At 51.1% G+C, this 17,974-nt stretch overlaps 1 protein-coding gene across 12 annotated transcripts in view; it reads left to right on the plus strand.

Moving 5' to 3' along the window:
- LOC149335731 (C4b-binding protein-like) overlaps window positions 1–17,974 on the plus strand; it is a 78,360-nt gene that overhangs the window by 42,947 nt on the left and 17,439 nt on the right. For 11 of the 12 annotated variants that reach the window (XM_089552319.1, XM_089552318.1, XM_089552323.1 and 8 more), the window contains 3 exons: window positions 4,030–4,224; window positions 11,566–11,760; window positions 12,999–13,193. In XM_089552319.1, the coding sequence (XP_089408445.1) occupies window positions 4,030–4,224; window positions 11,566–11,760; window positions 12,999–13,193 (585 nt within the window). The remainder of the gene's footprint in view (window positions 1–4,029; window positions 4,225–11,565; window positions 11,761–12,998; window positions 13,194–17,974) is intronic. The other variant, XM_089552330.1, reaches the window with a different exon arrangement.

Consider the following 17,974-nt stretch of genomic DNA (forward strand, 5'->3'; position numbering starts at 1 on the left):
AGGGTCACTTTTAAAAACCTTGTATCGTACACATTACAGGAGGTTCTTAGAGACACAAATCAGCCATTAACTTAAAATGGCTGAAAAATCGTCGGAGTTGCCCTTTAAAGGTGAGAAGGAGCGAAAGAGGGGGGAGGCGAACTCTTGCTCTTTCTGTGGTGAGTTTTCTTTTGCGAGTAGTCTCGGATCATTCCGTGGCGACGAACGGAGGACTTTGAATTTTCCCCGAAAGTCGTACTAATACCTACCGCGTTAAAGGGGAGGAGTTAAAAGGAAGATGGACTCTTGCCCTTTCTGCGATGAGTTTTCGGAGTAGCTTACGTGGAGACGAACGGCGGACTTCGCTTTTTCCCCGAACGTCGGGCTAACAGCTACCGCTTCAAAGGTTACTAGGGGCGAAAGAAGAGGGAACACGAACTGTTGCTCTTTCTGCGACGAGTTTTGGGAGTAGCTTCCGTTCATTCCGTACCGACGAACGGCGGACGTTACATTTTCCCCGAACATCGTGCTAACAGCTACAGCTTCAAAGGTTACTAGGGGCGAAAGAAGAGGGAACACGAACTGTTGCTCTTTCTGCGACGAGTTTTGGGAGTAGCTTCCGTTCATTCCGTACCGACGAACGGCGGACGTTACATTTTCCCCGAACATCGTGCTAACAGCTACAGCTTCAAAGGTTACTAGGGGCGAAAGAAGTGGGAACACGAACTGTTGCTCTTTCTGCGACGAGTTTTGGGAGTAGCTTCCGTTCATTCCGTACCGACGAACGGCGGACGTTACATTTTCCCCGAACATCGTGCTAACAGCTACAGCCTCAAAGGTTACTAGGGGCGAAAGAAGAGGGAACACGAACTGTTGCTCTTTCTGCGACGAGTTTTGGGAGTAGCTTCCGTTCATTCCGTAGCGACGAACGGCGGACGTTACATTTTCCCCGAACATCGTGCTAACAGGTACAGCTTCAAAGGTTACTAGGGGCGAAAGAAGAGGGAACACGAACTGTTGCTCTTTCTGCGACGAGTTTTGGGAGTAGCTTCCGTTCATTCCGTACCGACGAACGGCGGACGTTACATTTTCCCCGAACATCGTGCTAACAGCTACAGCTTCAAAGGTTACTAGGGGCGAAAGAAGAGGGAACACGAACTGTTGCTCTTTCTGCGACGAGTTTTGGGAGTAGCTTCCGTTCATTCCGTACCGACGAACGGCGGACGTTACATTTTCCCCGAACATCGTGCTAACAGCTACAGCTTCAAAGGTTACTAGGGGCGAAAGAAGAGGGAACACGAACTGTTGCTCTTTCTGCGACGAGTTTTGGGAGTAGCTTCCGTTCATTCCGTACCGACGAACGGCGGACGTTACATTTTCCCCGAACATCGTGCTAACAGCTACAGCTTCAAAGGTTACTAGGGGCGAAAGAAGAGGGAACACGAACTGTTGCTCTTTCTGCGACGAGTTTTGGGAGTAGCTTCCGTTCATTCCGTACCGACGAACGGCGGACGTTACATTTTCCCCGAACATCGTGCTAACAGCTACAGCTTCAAAGGTTACTAGGGGCGAAAGAAGAGGGAACACGAACTGTTGCTCTTTCTGCGACGAGTTTTGGGAGTAGCTTCCGTTCATTCCGTACCGACGAACGGCGGACGTTACATTTTCCCCGAACATCGTGCTAACAGCTACAGCTTCAAAGGTTACTAGGGGCGAAAGAAGAGGGAACACGAACTGTTGCTCTTTCTGCGACGAGTTTTGGGAGTAGCTTCCGTTCATTCCGTACCGACGAACGGCGGACGTTACATTTTCCCCGAACATCGTGCTAACAGCTACAGCTTCAAAGGTTACTAGGGGCGAAAGAAGAGGGAACACGAACTGTTGCTCTTTCTGCGACGAGTTTTGGGAGTAGCTTCCGTTCATTCCGTACCGACGAACGGCGGACGTTACATTTTCCCCGAACATCGTGCTAACAGCTACAGCCTCAAAGGTTACTAGGGGCGAAAGAAGAGGGAACACGAACTGTTGCTCTTTATGCGACGAGTTTTGGGAGTAGCTTCCGTTCATTCCGTACCGACGAACGGCGGACGTTACATTTTCCCCGAACATCGTGCTAACAGCTACAGCTTTAAAGGTTACAAGGAGCGAAAGAGTGAAGACGAACTCATACCCGGCGTGGTGGCTCAGTGGTTAGGGCGCTCGGCTACTTAGCCGGAGTACCCGGGTTCTAACCCGACCGCGGCGGCAGCGTTTCGATGGAGGCGAGCGCAAAAGGCGCCCGTGTGCTGTGCGATGTCAGTGCACGTTAAAGATCCCGGGGTCGAAATCATTCCGGAGCCCTCCACTGCGGCACCTCTTCCTTGCTTTCTTATCTCAGACCCTCCTTTATCCCTCCTCTTAGGGCGTGGTTCAGGTGTTCACCGAGATAAGTGACACAGATGCTGAACCATTTCCTCTCGCAAAAACCGATTTAACAAAACGAAATTTTGCTCTTTCTGCTACGAGTTTTGTGAGAAGTTTCCGCTCATTCCGTGGAGACGAACGGTGGACGTTGAATTTTCCCCGAACGTCGTGCTAAAGGCCGATTCACACGACGGTCCGTTTGCCCGCGGCCCGCGCATGACGTGTTCATACGCCACTAAAAACTGGCCTGCGATCCGATGGCGTCCAGCGGATGCGACAGACCAAAATAGCAGACGACGCGCTGGGTGTACCACAGTTGCCAGATTATTTTAAAATGTTTGGCAGCGCTAGTCGAACTGGTTTTTCCTTCCGACCCATGACTGTGCGATTGAATGAAAGAAAAACATCACTGAACTGCAGAGGAAACCCTGCAAAGCGGGTGCGGCCCTTTGTCCAATTCCTCAGTGGCCTGGGCCGTCTTGCTAGCTCAGTTGCCAGAACTAGCGCCCGCATCTTCACGGGCCGCCGCTAATTCCCACGAGGCGAGAGGCTCCTGAGTTTCCTTGCTTCACCAGGGCTACAAATGGCTGTCGTGGGGCGGGGTGCAGTCGTGACCTGTTATTTTTTTTCTGATGCGTCTGCGTGTTTGAGTTCAGATGGGCAAAGAACATCATTTATAATCGCCGATATCTTCGGTTTGACATCGCACAGCTCATAGATACCATCTGCAGCAACTCTTTCTCTTTCTTCTGTAACTCCCACGGCGCGGTTGAGGTCTCCACTGAGGACAGTTGCTGCGCCTTTCATTTTCTCCAAAATCAATTTAGCTTAAAAAATTTGCCGTGTGGTGACTAGTGATGGAATACCCGCTATTGCTATTTTCCTAACCGGAGTGAATGTCATTTCATGAAGAGAAAAAAAGCAACGGTAGTTTTGAGCTGATGGTCAGCCGGAATAGAATCAAGCGCCCGAGGCAAGGAAATTTTCTGCCGCCTGAAAATATTTCGAGATATTTGCTTCTTCACTGAGGAAGGCAAGTAGCGGCGAGTTTTAATGTACAGCAGCACTTTTCTATCCATGCGTGGCGTCCGAAAGGCTATTGAAAAGGCAACACGAACGAGCCGGTAATTGGTAAATTGGTTTTTTGAGGAAAGGAAATGGCGCAGTATATGTCTCGCATATCTCGGCGGACACCTGAACCGCGCCATAAGGGAAGGTAGGAGTGAAAGAAGAAAGAGAGAAAGAGGTGCCATAGTGGAGGTCTCTCGAATAATTTCGACCACTATAACCTGGGGGTCTTTAGCGTGCACTGACATCGCACAGCAGACGGGCGCCTCTTGCATTTCGCCTCCATCGAAACGCGGCCGCCGCGGTCGGGTTCGAACCCGGGCACTCCGGCTCGGTAGATGAGCGCCTCACCACAGAGCCACCGCGGCGGGTCGAGCCGGAACGGCGAAGTTGTATCCAAACACAATAATACCAGAGGTATGGAATCATACAGGCGCGCATGGAGGCAGGCGTGCTTTGTGCAGCGGTGATATTGCACCATCATTATTACCGCTGTTAACTGTATACGTATATAGCCGACACTGCCCTTGGGTCACCGAAATTTTCTGCTTATTCCTACCGTGGATTTTGCCAATGCAGCTCCTGGTGTTACAGTGCACTGCCCAGCGCCGCCCAGTACCATCGCTAACGGAGCCGTCGACATCCCTCAGGGACCACTGGTAAAGGACGCTGTGGTCCACTATCGGTGTAATCCAGGCTACGGGCTGGTCGGACCCAGCGAGCGCACCTGCCAGAGCGACGGAACATGGTCGGGCGCCGAGCCCACGTGCCAAGGTCAGTGTGTGGTGTGCGTCTGGAAGACTGTTGGTTTTGCGTATTAAAGAAGCAAGACGAAGAAATGGACCGTAGTCCTCCACTTTCCTTTTTTTTTGTAAGCAGCGAAATGTGGGCTTGCACTGCAGCCCGTGCTTACCGCTTCCGTCTTCTCATAAGTTCTCATATCCTCCCCGCGTATGTAAAGAGTGCACAGCATAATCTGAGCAGAAAAAAAAAATTAGGACGGTTACCGCTGGTAACACGAGCTAAGAGTTGGCGTGAAATAAAAAGAAAAGAGCAGCCACCATACTGCAATTTTTGCATGCCTCACGGGATCACAAATAGTCTGTTACGTCACAGCCGTCGTTCGGCCGTTGGAACCGGAACAGCATGCGAGAAAAAAATTATGAATTATTTATCTATTGTTGGCGAAATCAACGTGGCATTCCATGTATTCTAATGATCTGCGCATCGTTTGAAAGACAGAACACACAACACTCCTTCAAAAGAATATAGACACCCATTTTTGGCATCGTGTTTTCTCCTTTGTAATGATGCTTAAGCGTTACTACACATTGGCCACCACATGATATTCGCATACGACCGCTAAATAAGCTATAATCGATTTTGTTCTCTCTCCTAGCTGTTTCGGTTTCAACAAACGACCGATGGCTATGACGTCAAATGCCAGTATGGGTCACGTGAGGCACGTAAATTGCCATATAATCGCTCCTTCGTCGTTTTAATTCTCTGCAAAGCTACAGCCAGGCTACCTTAAGAGTCTGAGTCACAACGAACGTGGAAGCAGCGATTATATATATCACAGCTTTTATGTAGGCCTCACGTGATATATGCTGGCCTTCACGTCATCATCCATCGCTCGGCTGTTGAAACCGAAAGTGATAAGAGAAGAAATTCAATTATAAACTATTTAGCGGCCGTAGTAATGCCTTAGGCATTAATATAACGATGCAAACGTGCAACCGAAATTTGTCTAAACGCATTTAATTAAGCGGTCGCTGCGCGAACCACGGAGCGAGATGAGATGCAGGACTTAGAAGGAGAACAAGACAAGTGCGGCCTATCATTTCCCTATTACCTCCACGACTTAACTGGCCCGTCAGTGTCACTCAAGTATAATTATGACTTAATTGGATCTTTGGACATTGTTACGTTCTAGCTTGGCGGAGTTAAGAGATGAGATGCCCTTGGGTTGTGATTCGTTCAGGCCCCTAGGTGCCGGCTCGATACGATGTTGTTCGGACTCTAGAGCTTTTTTTTTATTAGTTTATTTTTGGTTTACAATGCAGACGTAAACCAAGGACGAGCAGGCAAAAGGCGTTAAACAACACCTGACTAAGGCCTGCCCTCCTATACAAAAAACTGTACTGTTACGGGGGAAACTGTGCAGTAGATTTACATTTTTAGAGCCGAGTCGGTAGTGCCTGGGTAACACACCATCAGCCCGTTTAATACAGTTCATATTCGCCAGCCAGGTATAAAATTCTGTGAAAGCTCCTGCCCAGTCAAGTGGGCAGTTGTGGGCACTTGGTGTACCGCCCATAACAGGATGCGATGCTAATGCACTCTCTTAGTTTGGTCATTGGCAAGTGGGAAAGACAGAGCAATCGAAAACTGCTGTGTCGGAGATTTCACCACTGCGGCAAGCATTCCGTTCAGAGCCCCCGGGAACGGAATTTCAACCCGCCTTTAGCAGACTAAGATGAGCGACCTCGTAGTCCTCTTGCAGAATGTCTGAAACAAGATCTCTGCCACTTCCGTAGCCACCTCTCGCTTAACCCGTCCAGCTTGAGATAAAGAGGGAGGGAGCATGTCGCTCCCTCAAGCGAACCGGAGATAGACTGCCATTTAACGCCGTCGCTGCCGCCGCCTGCATTCCTTTCCGCCTCGTTGCCTCCTGGTGGCTCATCCGCCTCCACCTTGGTGAAGAGTCCGCGAGGAATTTTGTAGCGAAAGCTACACTACTATAGCTAGGACGCATTTCGCCGTGACCCACCGAATGACCTTGAAACGACCTTGAGATAAGTCATGGCTAGCGTTGCTACGCGCATATACTTAACCATGTGTGGTCCACTTAGTGGACCTTTTTTGACCTTCAATTTTGATCTTGACATTGGACCTTCGACCTTGATATTTGACCTCAAATTTTGATCTTGAACTTTGACATTGAATTTTGACCTTGCAAGTTGTCGGCAGACGCACTAAGAAAGCCACGCGGTAATCACGTTGTGTCGCGTGGTTGATGATGATGATGAAAACTTTATTTATAACAAGGGAGTTTTGGACACGTCGGTCCTTGGGCCCCCGCACGGCCCCACTGCACTCAAACGTTCATGTCCCGGAGGCTCATGACGCTGGCAGCCCGGCCGGTGGCGATGGCTTGCTTGGCCGGGTCCTCGGAGCGCAGTAGGGTCTCCCAAGCCTCCCATGAGGTAAGGTGCTCCAGGCCCCGCGGGGGAGGATCCGCCGGGCAGAGGAAAAGAATATGGTCGAGGGTGGCTTTGGGGTGGTGGCAGAGGGTACAGGAAGGGTTCGTGTGGACTGGGTGATATCGCGAGCGTATATAAGGGGAGGGCAAAGTGCGTGTTTGGAGCCGCCTCCAAAGTGTCTGATGGTAATTGTCGAGGGAAGGATGAGGTGGGGGGTAGAGCCGACGCTCGGCTTTGCAGGCCTGCGTCATTTCACTGAATGAGTGCATGCGCTCCCGCGAGAACCCCAGGTCGGAGGCCGCCGGCGCCCGGTTGAGAGAAGCTCGGGCTAAAGCGTTGGCGGCCTCGTTTCCGGGATTCCCGGAGTGGGCAGGCACCCATATCAGCTCCACATGGCGGGGCGGGTGCGCGGCGAGGGAGTCCAGTATGCGAAATGCAGGGACGTGAACTCTCCCGCGAGCAAAATTTAGTATGGCAGTTTTGGAATCTGACAGTATATATCGCGCCTCCGTGCGGGTGATGGCCAGGGCAATGGCGGCCTCTTCGGCCTCCTCCGAAGTGGCAGTAGGGGTTATGTGAAGTGTGGCAATGGGTTGGAGGGAGGGGTTCGTGATGGCGACAACCGCGTCCTCGCCCGTGCATGCGGCATCCACCCAAACGGCATACGGTTCCGTGCCATAGTATTTGTGGAGTGCCCGTGCGCGAGCTCTGCGGCGGGGTTCGTGGTAGGTGGGATGCATGTTTTTGGGGGGAGGTTTAATAAATAAATCGCGGTGAATGAGGCGGGGTACCAGGAGCTGTGTGGGATCGGTTACTGGTAGGCGTATACCGAGGGTGTGTAGGATGTGTCTCCCGGTGGTGGTTCTCGCGAGACGTATGTATTGTGTCTGTCGGTGGGCCTCAATAAGCTCCCCTATCGTATTGTGCAGGCCTAGTTGAAAGAGTTTTTCGGTTGAGGTATTTTGGGGTAGGTGTAATGCTGTCTTAAATGCTGTTCGAATCATGGCATCCAGGGTGGAGATTTCCCTAGCCTGGAGTTTCAGGTAGGGGAGCGTGAAGATAAAGCGGCTGAGGACGAAGGCATGAATGAGACGACATAGGTCATGCTCCTTCATGCCCCGGTGGTGTGCAGAAACGCGGCGGATTAGGTGTGATATCGACACAGTTGTCTGCTTGAGTTTCTGTATGGTGAGTGTGTTTTTCCCGTTGTTCTGGATGTGGAGGCCAAGTACCCGGAGAGTGTTTACCTCCGGGATGGGCCGGTTTTCCAGTGTCACGGTGATGGGGGCTGTGGGACAGTTTCGTGTTGTGGGGCGGATTATGAGGAGCTCCGACTTCTCCGGTGAGCAGGAGAGTCCGATACTCCGCGCATGCGTTTGGGTGAGGATAGCCGCGGACTGCAGGGTGTTCTCTATGTCTCCATCACTGCCATGGGTGGTCCATAGCGTGATATCATCGGCATAGAGTGTATGCCGAAGGTGAGGGATGGTTTGTAGCTTGTGGGCAAGGGGAATGAGAGTGACATTGAAGAGGAAAGGGGAGAGGACGGACCCCTGGGGGGTTCCGACCCCACTAAGGGTGTATGGGGGGGAGATGTGGGGACCGAAGTGAATTTCGGCCGTGCGGTTAGTAAGGAATGTTTGAATATAGGTGTACATACGTTCACCTATGTTCAAGGGGGAGAGAGCCGCCATGATCGCTTGATGGTCCAGGCGATCAAAGGCCTTGGAGAGATCCAAGGCTAAGACAGCTTTTGTGTGACCCGGAATGAGGGGGTCGAAAATGTCCTGCGTGAGTTGGAGCATGGCGTCCTGTGCTGACAGATGGGGACGGAAGCCCACCATGCTGTGCGGGTAGAGGTCTTGCTCCGCCATGTGTTGGGTGAGTCGAGCGAGTGCGACGTGTTCGAAAAGCTTGCCTAGGCATGAGGTTAGTGAAATGGGACGGAGATTTGAGGGTGTAAGTGGTTTGTGGGGCTTTGGTATGAATATGATTTTGGCATGACGCCATGATTGGGGAAGAGTGCCCTCCTGCCAGCATTTGTTGAAGTACTCCGTGAGCTGGGCGATCGATTGATCGTCCAAATTGCGGAGCATGGCATTAGAGATCCGGTCAACTCCTGGGGTGGAGTTAGAACGGAGAGTCAGGAGGGCCGCTCTGACTTCTGTCTCCGTGATCTCTGCGTCGAGGTTGGCATTCGGGGCGCCTGTATAGGGGGGCAGGGGGTTTGAGGTACCGGGAGTTGTATGTGTGTTTCTAAGTATATTAATGAGTGCGTCAGGAGAAAGGCCGGTCTTGTGTATAAGGCGTGTGACGTGGTGTTGTGTGGCTGTTTTGGATTGCGTGGGGTCAATTAGGTGACGGAGGAGTTGCCAGCTACGTTTGGAGGACAGATTGCCAGCCAAACTGTCGCAAATCTGACCCCAGTTTGATCGGCAGAGCTCCTTAGCGTGCTCAGTAATTTGTGTTTGCAGCGCGGCCAGCCGCTTTTTAAGGGTCCGATTGAGCTTTTGCCCCTTCCAGCGCTCTAGGATGCTATGGTGGGCCTCCCAAAGGTGGGCCAGGCGAGTGTCGAGGGTGGGCGTATCTGTTGTTGTGACAAGGGTTCGCGTGTGTGTGGAGACATCGTTCATGAGTGATGCCACCCACTGGTCGATGTCTATAATGGAAGCGTCAGGGAGGGCCGCCCGTGCGGAGCGTACAGAATCCCAGTTGGTGATTTTGTGTGTTAGGTGACGGGCCTGTCTTTGCTTGTACGGTACTGTAACGGAGAGGATGTAATGATCGCTTCCTAATGTATGACGCGTTGTGGCCCACGTAATACCAACAAGGTTGCGGCTCAGTGTCAAATCCGGGCTGGTGTCCGCGCTGACACTGTTACCAATCCTCGTGGGGGTGTTAAAGTTGTTGTGTATTGTGAGGCGGAGCTCTTGTACCAAGGACCAGAGACGCCGGCCTCGTCCAGTGGTGGTGCGGTAGCCCCAGTCAGTATGCTGACTGTTGAAGTCTCCTCCGATAATCAATGGATGCTTGCCTGCAAGACGGTGGAGATCTCGCAGTAGCGTTTCCAATGAAGCCATCGGGTGAGATGGTGGGTGGTATATATTGGCGACAAACATCGATGGTAGTGAGTGTGTATCTTGTATGATTTCTGTAATTACGCAGGGCGTCTCGGAGGTGATGTAATGGGTTTGGTGTGTAATGGAGCGATGTATGAGTGTGGACGCCCTGGGTGTATTCGTGGCGTCCGAGTGAACAGATGTGTAGCTAGGAAGTGTGGCAGGGCTATGTGTGTCCTGAAGGAGAAGGATGTGGGGCGTGGGAAGTGTGGGGAGGAGGAGTTGGAGGGGTGCGCGCTTGCCCCGGAAGCGGCGGCAGTTCCACTGAAGAATTGATAAGGAATTAGGAGGGAGCCCCGCCATACTGGAACTTTGGTGGGGTGAGGGCAAGTGGGTTGGTTGGGGAGTTCTGTGGGGTAGGTGGGCTGGATTGATGCGGCGGATTGAGGTGTAGCGAGGGAAGGGCCTGCTCTATTGTTTGGAGGCGGGCGTCGTACTGTGCAAGGCTCATCTCTAGGGTGTGCACCATGCGCGTAAATGCCGCTTCAATTTGTTGCTCGAACCGCTGGGAGAGGTGGTCGATGAGGTGATTGAATTTTGCCTCTAGACGCGCGTCCATCTCAGCGAGTTTAGCATCCAGGCGGGCCTCGAGGGATGTCAGGTCGGTCTGGGTAACGGGTGTGGGCTCTGTTGTTCGTTTTTTCTTGGGTGGGGGTGAGGGTGGGGATTGGGAGACGGACTCTTCCACGTTTTCTGTTGTTGTTTGAGGTAGTGGAGTGTGCTGGGCGGGAGGGACGGTTGGTGTAAGCTGTGGAAGGACGGAGGTGGGGGTCTGGATAAGAGAGGTAAGACGACTCACCTCGTCTCGCAGGGCCTGGAGCTCCCGGTCACGGGGATCCATTCACAGTTGTGGCGTCAGGGCGCATACAAACAAGAGCTGTGCGCTTGACTTAGACGCTGTGGAGGACGGAGAGCGGAGCGCGCTTATAGTGCTTCGAACATTGCGGCAAGCCGCTTCTGACCATACGGCAGACATCGCTTGCTTATGTAGCTTTCGCTACGGGAAACTTGGTTCGACAGAGTTGAACGGCTGCCTGACTTTTTTCCCATGCCCGAGTTCGCCGATCTCAACAACGAAGATGCCAGTTCAGCACTCAAAATACGGACACATTCTGAAGATTTAATGTTCGGAATGTGTGGACAAGAAACCCCGGGGACCAAATATTAAAAGCATTCTGCTTTAGAAACGAGAGTACTGCAGGAATTTAGTGTGGGCAGCGAAACGGGTGAGCTAGAGCGTGCTCGGGAGTGCTGCTTGACCTTGACTGTCTCCGCCACGCTGCGTCGTGTCTCCCCGCTACATGTTTTCTCCGCCGCTTCCGGTCGGCGAGCACTGAACGGCATATGTTTCCAGAGACGCATACTCACAATCTACTTTGCGTGCTCATCGTAGCCGTACAATGGTGTTGGCCTATCCAGGTGGACCTAGGTCTTTCGAAAACTTCCACGCTGATGACCTGAAATTACTTTGCTTTACACAGAACTTGAGCCATGACCAAACTGCATAGAGTCAACAATAGCCGCGTGCATCTATCGTTGCATACCATCTCACCTTCCGCTCCTACCCCTTTTTATGAGAGCGTTGCCTCCAACGCCGATAGGGTCTTGTTTGAATCATATGAGGGTGTTTTCTCGAAGACACTCAGTCCCCTGCCTACATGGGTACCATTCTCGTTGTTATTCACTGGTTATACACTCCCGTCGTATCCGGCACCCGAGCAGATATTGCGATGAGACCCGTGTCCATGGTCGCCTGTGCGTGGCTTTCAGCGGTACGGCTGCCATTACAGGTTCAGGTCCAGCACCAGCGACTTGTCCTTCGCCCGGTTCCATCGCCAACGGTGCCATCGACGTGCCAGGGGGAGTTCTGGTAGAAAACACCAAGATCCAGTACCGGTGTAACCAGGGCTACACGCTGGTCGGAACCAGTGAGCGTACCTGCCAGAGCGACGGCACCTGGTCGGGCGCTGAGCCTGTGTGCCAGGGTGAGTATATGGTGTGCGTTTCAGGGGCAGGCGGTTACTATTGAGTCTTATGGCGTATTCAAATCGGCGATCCGGAGCAAGTTCTCTTGCTCCGCGAAGCCGAAGAGCGTGTTTCAGTGAGCGATGTGGACTCAGATCTCGAGTTCTGACTGGACCGCGACGGTATGGCCCCTACACTCCCGTGTTCGATCCCAGCCGCTGCATTCGCATTTCGATGGAGGCAAATTCTTTTACCCGCCGCAGTGGCTCAGTGGTTAAGGCGCTCGTCTACCGAGCCGGAGTACCCGGGTTCGAACCCGACCGCACCGGCCGCGTTTCGATGGAGGCGGAACTCAAAAGGCGCCCGTGTGCTGTGCGATGTCAGTGCACGTTAAAGATCCCCAGGTGGTCGAAATTATTCCGGAGACCTCCACTACCGCACCTCTTTCTCTCTATCTTCTTTCACTCCCACCATCCCCCTTTCCCTTAGGGCGCGGTTCAGGTGTCCACCGAGATATGAGAGACAGATACTGCGCCATTTCTTTTCCTCAAAAACCACTTTACCAATTCTTTAAGCGATAAAATAGTCACTAATAAGATATTTTTATCAACACCGCAATGCTAGAGGCCCGTGTGATGTGCGATGCTGTGCACGTTAAAGAACCCCAGATGGTCGAAGTTACCTGGAGCCCTACACTGCGGCGTCCCTCATAGCCTGAGTCACTTTGAGACTTTAAACGCCATAAACCAAACCAACTCCCTCGAAACCTTGCTCCTTTGCGGAATCTGAAAGCTTCCCCTGATGGGCGATTTGAATGCGCCATGGAATGACAGGCAGGCATGGATGTAGATGACTACAGAAGGACGTAAAATTGAAACGAAATATTTAAATTGGACGGAGTTGTGCCCGCAAACAGAAAACAACTCGGCGACGGCGGGACAGTGGTATATGTACCGCGCTATAACCGAACATTTTCGTGCTTGATAGAATTGCACATTTTTCCCTCTAGCAGTTTAGACCGAAAATTCCCCGAAAGGAACATTACTGCGTCGGTAGCACCTGGATGGCCGTTGGGTCAGAATGGCCATATCTTTGAGCCGGACTGTATGACTGAACTTTCTAGATAGCAGAGCTCTGTGTCGTTGACACCTTTGTCACTGATGTTAACTGTTCAAACTTTACCTCTTATTACTGTATCCGAAACGGGCATGAGGGTCCCACGTTCATTTGGTTTCGATCTCCGCTCTTGCCGTTACAGGTTCAGGTCCAGCACCAGCGAGTTGTCCTTCGCCCAGTTCCATCGCCAACGGTGCCATCGACGTGCCAGGGGGAGTCCTGGTAGAAAACACCAAAGTCCAGTACCGGTGTAACCAGGGCTACACGCTGGTCGGACCCAGCGAGCGCACCTGCCAGAGCGACGGCACCTGGTCGGGCGCTGAGCCAATGTGCCAAGGTAAGTGTATATGGTGTGTGTCTCAGAGAGATACGGGATGCTTTTTAGTCACATAAGCGCGCACTCGGCGAAAAACCCGTGATGCTTACTGACGCCTCCGGAGCAACCCTGTGGTAACCTTCATCCATGGTCAGAGAGTGCCTTGGAATATTTTTAAACCACGGCTGAAGTTAGCTGGGACACCCTGTGTATATATATCTATATATATTGTGACGAAGAAGCTGGAAGTGGTGCGGAACGGAGCGCTCGCCAGCGGCCATTAAATCGTCTGTTGTCCACCGTTCATCGCGCCTGTTATATATATATATATATATATATATATATATATATATATATATAAATAATAAGTTGGGGAAGTCACATTGAAAAACTTAACAGATTTATTCAACGTTTCGACCAGGAACTGGTCTTTTTCAAGAATCTTGAAAAAGACCAGTCCCTGGTCGAAATGTTGAATAAATCTGTTAAGTTTTTCAATGTGACTTCCCCAACTTATTATATTTTTAATCAGTTGCCTTGAAGATTTTGTTATCCCTTATATATATATATATATATATATATAGTTGCAGCAGTCTTGTCGTTCAATGGGCCAGGAATACTTGTAGAAGAAGGGGTCACAACATTGCAATTATCTTCATTTAATACCGACAGTTTCGAACGGAGGACCGTCCTTCCTCAGGTATACCCTGAGGAAGGACGGTCCTCCGTTCGAAACTGTCGGTATTAAATGAAGATAATTGCAATGTTGTGACCCCATACCTGAGGAAGGACGGTCCTCCGTTCGAAACTGTCGGTATTAAATGAAGATAATTGCAATGTTGTGACCCCACACCTGAGGAAGGACGGTCCTCCGTTCGAAACTGTCGGTATTAAATGAAGATAATTGCAATGTTGTGACCCCTTCTTCTATAATATATATATATTCATATATGAGAAGCCAACAGCCACAGCAACCAAGGGGCAAAGGGGATTTTTAATTAATTTATTTATTTTGTGGTGTTGATCAATTTTTAAATATTACTGAATAAGTTATCGCTTAAAGCTAATTGATTAGAAAAGCAGAAGAAAAAACAACCACATGCCGCCGGTGGGATACGAACCCACGACCTCTGAATGGTGCTCTACCGCTGAGCTACGGCGACGGCTGTCAAACCTTCTGCTTTCGGGGGTATTTATGTTTACAAATAACCTAACCTTGGGAGTGTTCGCCAGCGCCACCCACGTTCTTATGCGGCGGACGTAGCACGTCCTGAGTTACCGCTGATGTGACGTAGAACGTCATCGAACGGCGAGGGTGGAAGCTGTGTGAGAACCATCTTATGCTTCCTAAGGCATCAAGGCTGCCAGAACCGAGGCCCTCGTTAAGCAATTAAGCAAACGAGGAAAGGGGAATGAGGGGCTCGTTATAAATATGAGAGAAGCCAACAGCCACAGAAACCAAGGGGCAAAGGGGATTTTTAATTTATATATTCATTTTGTGGTGTTGATCAATTTTATAATATTACTGAATATGTTATCGCTTATTTACCTAGCAGAGAGGATTTACCTAGCAGAGTGAAGCTATCGCTTCAAAAAAATATCGTTGCGGGTTCTACTGTAGAAATAATTCCACCTCCGCACGCTTCCTCAAACCGAAACTATAGTCGGCAAAAGAGCAACAGCGACGTCTCGTCTCCGCCTACTGACGAAGCATGGCGCCATCGACGGCGCTATAGTGCGAGCACCTGGCGTGCAGCCAGGATTTTTTTAACGTGGTAGTGTTAGTACCCTCATGTAGTGAAAAACTGTCCCGCGTGGACGCTGGCGACCGTTTGGGCCTCGCGGCAGGTGCGGCCGGAGCCACAGGTCGCTCAAGAAACCTAGGAGGGCCAGGTGGCCCACCTAGGTCACGTGACCTTGTGGCGTCATATCACAACCTGCCAACCCGATTGTGAGCAAACTTACCACTGTGACAGGTGGAAATTAGATGAATGACTGGTCCCGAGAGGTTGCTCGGGGAGAGCAACCGGGGTCCCACAAGACCCACCGCTGGGAGCACCTGCCATCGCAGGGCAGTGGCGCATCGCTTAACCGCTGCACAACTACGCCAGGAGTGGCATGAGGATTTCCAAGGATCTATGAATGTAAAGTCTATAATGACCAATTCCGCATTATTCCGCTTAAGTGTGTCACCTTCAGTGTTTTTTTTCCAGAGGGACCCAAGGTAAATTCTTGCATTGAGCTAGAGGGGTTCACCTTGATCTCCGGGATGGGTAGAAAGGGCCTTCCCGGTGCCTCCTGTCCTCTCGGATACCCGGATACCCACCTTAAAAAAAATTAATCTTCCACCTCCTCCATTAATCTCCTCCAGACTGCGGTGGAGAGAGCAAGCTGATGTCACGCGTCGCCATAGCAACGGAGAGGCTGACGTCACACCATCTGTTAGGCGCGGCGGCAGCTCCTCGAGGAGCAGGGGGGGTCCACGGACCACACGACGGGCGGTTAGGCCTGGCGTAGTATTGCTTTCGCAATAAAAACTCCAGACGCTCAATACGATTGATGCGATTTATATAGTAAGAGTTGGCATTATGTTTAATGTCTCTGTGCGGGTTGCAACGGTTCAGCAATGCGCCACTGCTCTGCGATGGCAGAAGCTCCCAGAGGTGGACCTTCTGCGGCCCAGATTTCTCTTCAGAAACGGCCAATCATTAATTTACTGCCACCTGCCACGGTGGAGAGTTAGCTCATTACCCGGTGGGCAGGTTGTGATGATGCCGAAAGGTCACGTGACCTAAGTGGCCCAGCGCCCTTCTAGGTTGCTCTCTGGGGGCCACCTGCAAGTGCCATGCTCGAGATTTTGTGCTCACAGCGCCGATACCAGATTTCCTGGAGATTTAACGGCATCGGGTTAAAAAATTCAAATCGTTAAAAAATTCGTCTCCCACATACGAGCTTCCACCACCCACCCGCCCGCATTAGGCTTAGGCATTATCCGCATTAGGCATTATCCGCATTAGGCTTACCGCGGCCGCCAGCCGCCAATGCGCACGCGCAGATGCCTCCATCAGCGCATGCGCACTAGCGGCCGCGATAAGCGATCACAATACACACACTACACGCTAATGCTATTGTTTACATTAGATACATTATCTTATACAGTTGCACTTTGTATATTTTACATTGGATAATTTATCTTGGTGACAGTCTCCGAGGCCGGGTTACTAGCCCGTGCACCTGCCCGACGCAGTCGCGTAACGCCTTAGCCACTGCGCCACCTCGAAGAGTGATTACCTGTGGTGTGAGGGAGCCTTATATGGGTGTAAGGTACAGCGATAGGCACTTTTAGGCTCCTTGGCAGGTGTGGCAGGAATATATAGCCAAGGGGTAGGTGTGCGAATAAAAGGGCCCTGAAATCCCCCCGGTTGAGCGGTTAAGCTAGGCGCCACTGCCCTGCGATGGCTGGTGCTCCCAGAGGTGGGCTTTGTGCGGCCCAGGTTGGTCTTTCCGAGAGACCAGTCATTAATTTAACTGCCACCTGCCAAGGTGGGCAGTTTATCACTATCCGGTGGGCAGGTTGTGATAAGGCCGCAAGGTCACGTGACCTAGGTGCCCACCTGCCTCCTAGGTTGCTCCGTGGGCGCCACCTGCCAGAGTCATGTTCGTGATTTTTCGCTCACAACGCCAAAGCTGGATTTTCGCTCATAACGCCGACGCCAACGCCTAGAGCGGATTTTCTGGGGAAGGGGGAAAAGCTAAGGGTAAGGGAGGAAAAGAAGCTTCGCCGTAGGTGGTTAATGCCTATATTGCGGAATTGGTTATTCTTAGGGTTCTTCGTTTTCGGGTTTTTTATTTTTTCAAATTCAGGGGCTAGAAATCGGGCGGTATTTTTCAGCTTCATAGTGGGGGAGAAAGGTTTTTTTTCTGGAAACATTCCGAAATCGGGTTTTTTCTAGCTTAAATTTACAAAAGATAATAATTTATTCGATATTTTTTAATTGCAGTGTAACAATTAGGGCTATGGCTGAGGCTGGTAAGCGAGGAAAAATTGGAGTTCTCAAGAAAATAGTCTGGAATTAGGCATTTCTTTTCTAATTAATAATTACTGTCAGTAAAGTGTTCGGTCATTTCGGACATGAAGCATTTTACTGACAAGTTGGTCATCGACTTTTTTTCAATATACCTGTATTAATGGGTCTTGCTTCCTGCAAGTACTAGTTAAACTCTTCTCTTGAAGCGCGGCTACATAGTCGGTAACGGAAATCAAGGGAGGCCGGTAGTCATTAAAAGGCTGACTCAGCAGCCACTTCTGCAATGGATTCAGTACGGCTCCCAGTTTCCATAACGTCAACTGGTTTTCGTCTTTGTCTGTTGGCCGCCTCTCGCCCACGCGCCAACAGGGGGCAGAGTAGTTCCGCGGGCACAGTTGTTCCATAATTCGAGGGAAAAATTGGCTGTGGTTTAGCTCTGGTTAAACCTGGAGGATTGCGAAAGCAACATCTGCGTAAGCTACATTGCCCACAGTCTCGCCGTTTCGCGTGCTCTTGCACGACCATACTGCGCATGCGCGAGGAGCAAGTGACGTCACTACGCACAGCTGGCGTGCCTCGCCGCACGCGCTCGCCTTTCCTTTCCTTAAAATGGTCGGAGTGTAAAACGTTGACAACACCAATGTCAATGAACAGAATGCACGCCAATGGCTTATGGCTCAGCGCCGCGTTTCTGGCACAACCTTGCCAGTGCCTACAGCTCACATCTCTCTCTGGTCACCCCACGTACCTATAAGCACTAATTAAGGCGTCCAC

This window comes from Amblyomma mixtum, chromosome 7, assembly GCF_055824585.1.
Source record: "Amblyomma mixtum isolate Tamu chromosome 7, ASM5582458v1, whole genome shotgun sequence".
Lineage (NCBI taxonomy): Eukaryota > Metazoa > Arthropoda > Arachnida > Ixodida > Ixodidae > Amblyomma > Amblyomma mixtum.